This window comes from Vigna umbellata, chromosome 1 (genome assembly GCF_029865625.1).
Source record: "Vigna umbellata cultivar VRB3 chromosome 1, Vumbellata_1.0, whole genome shotgun sequence".
NCBI classification, from domain to species: domain Eukaryota; kingdom Viridiplantae; phylum Streptophyta; class Magnoliopsida; order Fabales; family Fabaceae; genus Vigna; species Vigna umbellata.
Window position 1 is genome coordinate 96,381,630 of NC_142165.1, and position 10,780 is coordinate 96,392,409.

Below are 10,780 nucleotides of genomic sequence, written 5' to 3' on the forward strand. Positions count from 1 at the left end.
AGTGTAGGAGCCTAATTGAATTTTTTTATCTTTTATAATAATAAAGTATTTGATTGATAATGGATTAATTCTTTTTTTGCTTATCTAATAAAATAAACATTTTGTTTTTACTTTTTTTATCTTTGTTTAGAATAAGCAGTTTCAGATTTATTCTAATAAGAAAATCCTGTCTATTTTTAAATAAATGGTTATTTTAAAAACAGTTCATTTCAAAAATCACTTCAAAAGAATGCAAATATGAGGAGAAAAAAAATGGATGATAAGAATAGAGAACTATTTTCAATAATTTTTTTTAAATGTGAGAAAAATAAAGTGTTTAGTTAAAAAAATAGACGAAATGGAGGGAAATAAAAAATAAGTAAAAATGTAAGAAATAAAGTTTAAAAAATTATAGTAATACAACTTACTTTTTAATTATTTTTTCTATTTTTTTATTGAAGACCCAAACCATAAATCTAGCTAAAACTAATAAACTATCATATAAAAATAGAAACTTCAAAACCAAATTGACAAATGTAAAATAAAAAAACCCACAAGAAACTTTTCAAACCACACTAATTATAATCCAACACTTATCCAACAGAGAGAAACAAACGAAGAATATAAGAAAATCTACACATGCAAATGTTACTTGTGATAAATACATATAAACTGTTTGACATATATATGTTGCTATTCTTTGCAATGCTTGTGCTGCATTGGACAGTGCTAGAAAAAAGGTTAAATAAATTTATCATGTTTAAGAAGAAAACTACAGATTTGGTGATAGCTAGAAGATTCTCAAAGACATGTTTACACAGATTGCTGAATTGTTACATCAGTTTCAGCTGTACTTTCACCTATCCCAGCCACCTCCACACTAGCTGAATTTGAGTATGACTGGTCCCCAAGTCCAGACATCATCAAGGGCTGCAAGTTTATAGGGTGGTCAAACTTACAAGCTGGTCCAAATTTGCAAATTCCATAGCGACTGTAATGGGAGCAGACACTTTGGTCCTGGATTTCATCACAAATAAAATTGACATTAAATAACAGACACTAGTCAATCAAGCTTGTAGTCCCATTTGACTAAACAAATTAAAAGAAATATCTTTTCAGAATCAGAAACAATCATCTCGTTTTAACAATGCCATGCTTATTCCAAATATTTTAGATTACCACAACCACATGATAAACAAAAGAAAACAATTTTTCCAGCTTTATAGATATAAAAACTTACAGGTCTCAAAGGAAGACCCTTGTCACTGAGGTTGCATGGAGGTAATCTTGCAATCCGATTCTTTGGATGGTGAAATTTACAATTAGATTTGAACTTGCAATCCCCAGTTTTTAAGAAGTAGCTGCATTCAGGTTCACCAGGCCTTTCTGGAAACTCTTCCACGGACATCTGCTTCTGATGGTGCAAGTAAACATTTGTATCGACTGCTGGGTTGTTCAAGACAAATGTAGAAGGTGGATGCATGTTCCTCTCAGGTAGGTAGACAGATGCCTTTAAAAACCACAAATGGGTCAATTTAATCGGAAAACAACCTTTTGCATGAGTTCAGCAGACAGAATAGTTCGTTAACTAGGGTGAACAAGACCACTCAGGTCTTGCATCGCATACCAAAGAGTAAGATGCTTCCCCATAAAAATCAAGGCAACAAAAAAATAATAAGAGACACTAGGGAGGAAGGGAAATGGGGCTGTAGAATGATTACAACAAATCTAAAGATTAGATGCCATAATCATATTTTGATTCTTAAGGATCGGTAATAGGTGCAACTTCAAATTCACTTTTAGGCATAAAGCCAAACATACATTGCTTAATATGCATGATTCTTCAATATATTTGCTAGTGGCAAAATAGATCACACACCAGATCAACAAAACTGCACATTCTAAATCACAAGAACTGTTTTTGTACTAATTGATTTGGGTATATATCACTCAAACCTCAAATGGCTTAATATTTATTTTATTACAGTATTCAGTGTGCTTATAACAAAACATGTAAATTAATGATAAGTCTGCAATAGTCAACAGGTGACAATGACATTATCACACAATTTACGAAGTTATTTAAAAAACATAAGGAAACCAATGACAGGACAATATCAATTTGCAAAAAGGGAAAAAAAAGTGAACGCAACAATGCCAAAGTATCTGCAGCAACAGAGAATTAACATTGCACTACTCCAATACTAATTATATAATAGATTGCACCTTGCCAGATGCTTATTGGTATTGAATCTATCTATTTACCTGGTATCCATTCCAGTCAGAACTTTGGGTAGAAACTCCTTGAGTAGGTGAAAGCATCATTGGCACAAAAGGAGATGCTTCGTTTAATGATCTTGGAGAAGACCAGGAGGGTACAGATGGTCGTGATACACCTTGTAATGAAATAGGTCCTCCATTACCAAACCCTGAAGGAGGATCACATCCTCCAACTGTAGGGTCAGGATGGTTGAACTTGCAGTTTGCTCCAAATTTACAAGAGCCAGTGCGCATGTAGTAGGGGCACTCCCTCTCCCCCTATCATGAAACATGACCTTATTAATATCTAAGAAACAACTATTTTAGAATACTGCAGAAAGAAGCGAACATCACACACATATATATCTTTTGTTATAGGAAAGTAACTAAAATTTTACCTGACGAATAGGCAGGCCAAGAAAGTTAAGTTCAAAAACTGGTACCAGTGCTGGTGTTGTTGAAATTTTTCCTCTTGTGTGGTTATATTTACAAGATTTTCCAAACTTACAACCCCCAGATCTTTGATAATACTGCCATTAGATCAGCAAAAAAATTGTTATGAACATGTCATGAATGGTGAAATTTGTTGATTTTACATGGTTTGAGCAAGAGAAAAATCATATACAAACTTGCTTTTTCCCATCAGTTGCCTTTGAAGTTCCAATAATTTTTTCAACCTAACAATTGATATCATTTACTTATAATTTTTTATCCATTCATTTAAATAGAATCAATGTCATTGTCAGGGTAAAATAAAGCAAACCAGAAAGAGCTAATCAACAAAAATGCCACAAAATAAACCAAACCATCCATCCTGACAGATATTTCACCGTTTTCCCTATCCATGTCTAATGTAAACTATTAAGATAGCATACACCATCACAATCCAAAAACAAGTGACCAAATATTTATTCCAAAAAAAAATCTAATTTAGAATACAATCTATTTATATTACCGAACTGACATCCCACAAGTCCAGAAATGACAGAATATGATATCACCCAAAATTGAACATATAGCATATAAATGATCAATGATCTCAAAGTCGCGGAAGGAAATGAAAAATATAAATTATAAATTAGGTTGAATCACCTTGATTTGACCTTACAGTGACTAACAAACAATCTTCCATGGCAATTCAAATAGCTGGAGGAACTTGTATTTAAATAGTTACAATATGAACATTAAAGCCAAAATGATAATATGCTGAAATGACAGACGTGAGAATTAAAATTTGCTTAGAAGCATAATTGTGAGAATAACCTTGCATTCTGTTGAGCTTGATCTGTCTGTGGGTTCTTCTCTTTCTCCCGCCTTCTCTCTAACAGCCTTTGTTGATCGTTAAAACATCCACACAAAGAACAGCATTTTAAGAAGTGAACATTGTATAATAAGTCTCCAGGCATAAAATGGTGAAGAGAACCACATTGATATTGATATACTCAATCACCAACACCTTATTAAGTCTGAAGAGGTCATAAAGGAGACCTCACAAAAATAGGCAAATTTTGAAGCCTTAATAAGTCATTTTGCAAAGCTATAGAGTAAAAAGACCGACCAAAACAGACACATTACAAAATCATAAAAGCAAACTACCAAAAATAGCACTGCCCCCCAAAATTACAGTTCAATATCAAGTACCTACCAGCCACGATGTAACAGTTCTGACCATTTACCAGTCACGCCAATCAAAAGTATGCCTTCAGCAAAGGCAAACTACTCTTGTTCTCAATCCAGCACCACAAATAATACAATGTCACCGTAAAGGAAACCTCGGAGAAAAGATAACCATTTACACAAGTGAATTGTTCTAAAGCTTAACCTCCAACAATGCAATATTGATCACTACTAGATATCAATGCAAACAAACCAATCATATAAAAACAAAAAGCATCACTAACAAACATAACATCTAAACAAGGAATACATAGAAGAAGAAAGGCACAAGAAGTACCTGGGTTTTCCTTCTAATAGGGTGATTAAACTTGCAGTTAAACCCAAACTTGCAATTCCCAGTTTTCATATAAAATGCACAATCCTCAGCTTCAGGCCTCAAAGGGTAGTGGTGAGTAACATCACTGTTTCTCTCTTCCTTCATCTCCTCTCCATCATCACCATGAACATCACCAATACCAACACCATCTTCATCAGCACCAACACCCACTTCCTCATTCCAACTATTTGAGTCCGAACCCCTACTATCTCCATCACCCTTAGCAGTTTCTTCGTCGCAAACTCCTCCACCGTCGTTCAAGTCGGAAACTTTGCCCTCACTTTCATCCTCAGCCTTCAAATCCAACTTGCTCTGAAGCTCCCCAGAGAGTATCTCATGCTCGGCGGCGTGATTGAGATCTGAAGATTGAGGAGGAGGAGAAGGAGGGGGAGAAGAAGCCCCCAATTGGGGATCTTCGCCATTGGAAATGGAAAGTGGCGCAGAATCGGATTCAGAGCCTTCCATTCTCCCTCCACATTTCAAACCCTAATAACAGAAGGTGGTTTTTGTTGAAAAGAAGAAAAGAAAGGGAATAAGTCGCAAAGAGAGAAGAGAAGAGAAAGGAGAAGGAAAAAGGTTGCGTTTTTATATGAGGGGAATCAAAAACCAGAAGCAGTGTAACTGAAGGACTGAGTGTGAACATAAAAAGAGAGAAAAAAAAGTGTCCTACTTTGTAATCTTTATGTGCTCTGTACTGTTTCTGAAACCATATTGCCCTATGTTTTATTTTACTTCTTGTTAATAAAACCTACTTTTATTTAGATTCTCATCACCTTATAATTATCAACTATTTACATGTTTTGATTTTGATTAATATATCATTTGAGAATTTGGTTGATTTTTTTAGTAAAATTATTTTACCATCTTTTCTTTTTCTTTCTACAATATTCAAACATGGATAATGTTTATATAAATATTGAAATAAGATAGTTTAGAACAAAAACAAGTGTTTGTTTTAGTTTAAGTCCTAGTTTGCGAATCAGGATAATGAAAAATGAGAAAAATTGAAGAAAAAAATAAAATAAATTATAACGTTTATTTTGTTCATTAATAATAGGGTGGATTTTGTATTTTTACCAATGGAAAATGTGAGAATGTATGATGTAATATTATTACATCAATATTTTCTTTTGGGTCAAGTTAAAATAAAATGTGTCAGTTTTACATCCAGAACAATGGAAAGTATTTGACAATTGTAAATAAAGAAAATACATAGGTGGATTTATGGTCTAAATTCATAGTGGCTTCAACAGAAGTAACATCCAACTCAGTTTTATTTTTTTTATTATTTTTTTTGCACACTTCATTTCTTTGTATTATAAAGTCAAGCATTTCATTATTAAATTATATGATATTATATGATATTTTTCAAAACAATAATATTAATGATTATTATTTTGGTTGTAGGTGAGATCATCTCAGTGGTTGAGTGGTTATTTGGGCATGTCAATTCTATTTTTTTTAAAACAAAATACTTATGATTTTCAGTTTGGGGGAACAGTTCATAGTAATTTCATGTCCATTTAAAACTGCATTTGTGTGATTTCTGAATGACGTCTGAAGAAGCAAAACAATGAATTGGGAGTGTTTGATTTGATTGGTGTGCTTCCACCCTTAATTTAATTTACCTATCATCTTTAATTAAGATATAAAATTAAAATTAAAATTTATTTTATAACATATGCTTATTTAAAAGTAAATAATATTAATATAAACATACTATCATATCATATTAAACAATATATTGCAAATAAATTTTATTATTAATATATAATTAATTAAAAAAAAATTAAAAGAATATAAACCAATAGATTTCAAAAGAATTTAAATATAGCTCAAACCAAATCTTAAAGGGTCAGAAAACACGAATCCAGAGTTTAATCTATCAAAAATATATAAAAAAAATTAAAAAACTATTTTAAAAATTTAATCAAAATTATATTTTATTGAATGAAGTATTTTAGTTAATTCATATTATTTGAATGCTAACCATTAAGTTAGTGACATTTTTTTATTTATTGATATGAATTGAATTGACAAAATATATATACAATGTGATTAGTATACCACCTACATATGCTTCTTTGCATTAAAGAAGCTCTTTGGTTTACCAATACTCTTAATAGGAACATTGACTACTTCCCTTCTAACCTCTAAGTTTGACACATATTGAAAATAATTTTATGCAATACCCTTAATATTAAATAAATTGATGTGAATTGTTCTAAATTCTAATGAAGTTGGCTGACTTTTTGGTATTGAATATGACATGTAATGTGTTAAATATTAGTAAATGGTGTCCCTAAGAATAACTATTTTACATATCTAACAGACCAATTTAAATATCCCAAAACTTTTGTATTTTTATTAATTAGATTCAATTTTAGTAAATAAATAAGTTGTGATTGTTATGTAATACATAAGAAAATTATTATATAAGTTCAAAGAAAGTTAAAGAAAATATGGTATCTCAAATTTATATACTACAATTATCGTAGTAAATTCCTGACTTGATAAAAAGTGACTGAAAAATGAATACTTAAAAAAAATCAACATTTTTCTATTTTGATACGTGTAACTGTCAGAATGATAAAACAAAATATTACTTTTCATTAACTTTCAATATTTCCTGACACCCATATAAAAATATAAACAATTAATAGTTTTCAAAATTATTCTTCTTATTCCTGCTGAACAACAAGTACTTAAATTTAATATATTTATTTCTTTATTTGACTTCACTTTTTACTCTACAGAACATAATAGGAAGAAAACATATCAATAAAATAAAATGTATAAAATAAGATGGCTAGTAAAAGGAGTCAGACAGTTTCATTATGACTGGTGAGCAGTTTTAACAATTACTATTAAAATATAATAATGTATTTACTTATATTTTGGGTTAGGAACTGTGAAAAATAAAGATAGAATTATGGGAAACTTGACTTGGTAGATTTTTAAAAATTAAAAAGTGAGCAGTTCTTTCATGACTTTAAAAATTATTTTACAGTTATTTGCATATTTTAGAGCGTTTAAAATGGGAAAGTTTTTTTATTAAGAGTGGTTATGTGTCAGAAATATTTAAGACTAACTAGAAATAAAAAATATTTATATTGGAAATTATAATTAATGTGGTTTTACCAAGACTATAAACTGCCCAATTATGATAAACTTGAACTGTTCATATAACATTACGTTAAAAAATGAAAAACTTAAACAGTTCACGTTACACTACGTGAGAAAAAAAAACTTTCTCAATCATGATAAACTTGAACAGTTCATGTTATTAAGTTACAAGAAAAACTTCAACCACATACGTACAAACAAAATAATATCAAAAAATATTTATAATTAACATTTGTTTTGGGTGTTCACTTGAATAAAAACTTAAAAACAAATTTAACCCTAATATTTTTTCATTAAATTAATTATAAAATTATATTTAAAAAAAGTTTCAAAACATATTTTTTAGTACTATTATATCTTCATTAAATTAATTATAAATTTATGTTTGAAAATAAAATGTAATTAAATTAGTATCATGTCTTTTAATTTTATTATATTAAAAATGACATTTAATGAATTAAAATATTTTTTTCAATAAAATATAATTTTGTTTAGAAAAAAGAAAATATTATAAAATAAAGTTATAATAGAAATAAGAAGAAAAAGGAATAAGAGATATAAGAGATAATTGAAATTAATTTATATATGTTTTATTACTAATAGAAAAAATCATATTTATAGAAAATGTAACCAAAAATAGGATAAAAATCAAATAGTTAATGCAAATATTTAAATATCATACAAAATAAATATTGTAAATATTTAAATATCTTATAGAGTAATCAATATTACAAATATTTAAATATCATAAAAAATAATCAATATTACAAATATTTAAATATCACAAAAAGAGTAATTATATGAGTAAGTGTAGCAAATCAATCAATCATACGAGTAAATGTAGTATATTTATGGACAACACATAACACTTTCCATTAGGTGTCCAGTGATCATAGAATGTTCCGTGTGAAAATCTTATTAGGAAATTTTTTTTGAAATAAAAACCTATTGAAGAAAAAAAAATACATCATTATTTATTCTTCAATACAATATTATTCATCACATATTTTGTTTCTCTCGATGAAATTGTTGTGCCATCACACGTGAACAAATATTTTATTTATGAACAATCATTGTGAGATCTGATAAATAACATGCACTTGCCTAACTCATTAGATCTGATTTTTACTAATTTGGATAAATAAGCCCATATTCAAAGTACCTTTAAAATAAGGAAGTATATGTTTTACTCTAGTTCAATGTCTTCTTGTAAGTGAAGAACCATACCTTGGTTAACAAATTTAGAGCAAATGTTATATCAAATCGAGTATAATTAACAAAATACATTAGTGTTCTTATTGCACTACTTATAGACCAAGAAGTTTATCATCTTTTTTCTTATGTTTAAAAAGGCATTTATCAACATCTAGGCCTTGTTCACTTGAGTGGATTTGAGGGAGAGTAATTGAGAGGATTTGAGAGGATTTGAAAATAAAATTTTTTGTTGTTTATTTGAGTCAATTTGGAGGTAAGTGAGAATGAATTTGGAAGTAAAGATTGTGAGAATTAGTGTAGGATTTGATTAACGTGACAAATTAAAAAAATTTACTTCCAAATCCAATCTCATTTACCTCCAAATTCATTTAAATAATCAACAAAAAAATTTATTTTCAAATCCCCTCAATTACTCTCCCTCAAATCCACTCAAGTGAACAAGACCCTAATGCCCTCACAGCCATTAAAAGGACGTGACTTGTCCATATAGAACCTCTTTAAGTACCTTTTTTATATAAGATTCTTGATGTACAAAAAACACCTTTATTTAAATACTCAAGTTCTAATCTCAAATAAAAATTTGTATTTCCAAGATCCTTCATCTCAAATTTTTTCTCTTTGTGAGCTTATTAAGAGTTCCAAGATCCTTCATCTACATAAACAATAATTATGACAAATTCATTTTGTAATTTTTCATATAAATATAAGAACAAATATCATTCTTTTAACAAATACTCACTAAGATGGTTATACTATAATCGTCTTTATTGCTTTAATTCACAAAGGAACTTATTCAATTTTATTGAATAATCCTTTTTAGAATTTGTTTTGTTGGGCAAATTAAATCCTTCAAGAAGTCTCATATAAATATGATTTCCAAGAGAATTGTACAAATAGGTTGTAAGATCATCTCTTAGATGTAAATGCATACCTTTTTGTACAACTAGGCTAATCAAATATCGAAATATTGTTGTATCTCATACTAGTGAATATATCTCTTAACAAATCAATACCAAGTCTTTGTGAAACCTTAAGCAACTAATTGTGCTTTGTATCTAACAATTTACCATTCTCGTTTTATTTTTGCGCAAAACATCATTTGTATGCAACGGGTTTTACCCATAGGTGTGTGAACTTCAGGTCCAAAAACATTTCATTTAGCAAACGAATATAATTATGCTTCTATTGCATCTTTCTATTTTGACCAATCATTTCTTTGTCCACAAGCTTCAATGGTCATTGGTTCTTAATCTTCATTGTCACTCATCGCTATATTAAATGTAAAAACATCATCAGTGTTAACTTCACTTTAGTTGCATATTATCTTATTCGTGACATAATTTATTGAGATCTCATCATTTTTAATAATTATGTCAAATAAATCTTTTGGAATTTTTACCTTTTGGATTATATCATCTTGTCTTTTATTTTATTTTCTCATTCAAGAATTTTTATCTTTGGAACAAACAAACTTACTACTCTTCAAACAAATATGAATAATAAATATAGCAAATCATTAATTCATAACAGAGAATAATTAGTTATTATATTCTCTTATAATCAAATTTTATTTTTCTTTTCTTCTTTTATCTTTGTATGATTTCATTCCTTGACTCTCCTTATTTTCTTTACTATTATAAATTTTTTCTTTTGAGAAAAAAATCATTATTTAAATCTCATACAAACTATGTATACTAATATTTTTATTTTTGTTTCTGGTTAGTATACTGTGAGAAAGTTTTTCTATTTTACTTTTTAGTACTTTTCAATTAATGGGATTAAAGAGTTTTTCTATATATATATATATATATTTTAATGAGAAACTAAAACTTTTGCTTGAACTAAATATCAAAACTATTAATTAGATTAAAGTTTAGTTTTTTAATAAATAATGAAAATGAAATAATGAATAAACTATTAACACAAGTTGAAATTGAAAAACGTGTCAAAATTAAATAAAATTAATTACGATGATTTAATAAATAATTTTATATAAAAAGTTTATAAATAAATTGTAATTATAAAATTTCATTCTTAAATTTGTTTTAAGTTTCTAAACCCTTGAACCACTTATACATGTGTGTGTGAAGTTAAAGGCAAGGAAAAAAATATACCGAAAAGGTTTGAACCAAAATTTAAATAATTATGAAATAGAAAACAAAATTATTTCCTTTAGGAAAGGCCGAAAAAAAAAGGAATTAAGAAGCG

The 10,780-nt window shown here is 28.5% G+C and overlaps 1 protein-coding gene across 1 annotated transcript; it reads right to left on the reverse strand.

Annotated features, from left to right (window-relative positions):
* Positions 1-603: 603 nt before the first annotated feature.
* On the reverse strand, positions 604-4,867 carry LOC124834787 (zinc finger CCCH domain-containing protein 67-like). The gene is made up of 6 exons (XM_047309578.2): positions 4,193-4,867; positions 3,502-3,567; positions 2,637-2,768; positions 2,245-2,517; positions 1,220-1,489; positions 604-996 (listed from the first exon to the last, which is right to left on the reverse strand). The coding sequence occupies exons 1-6, from the start codon at positions 4,694-4,696 to the stop codon at positions 793-795; spliced, it is 1,449 nt and encodes a 482-aa protein (XP_047165534.1). The 5' UTR covers positions 4,697-4,867; the 3' UTR covers positions 604-792.
* Positions 4,868-10,780: the final 5,913 nt, after the last annotated feature.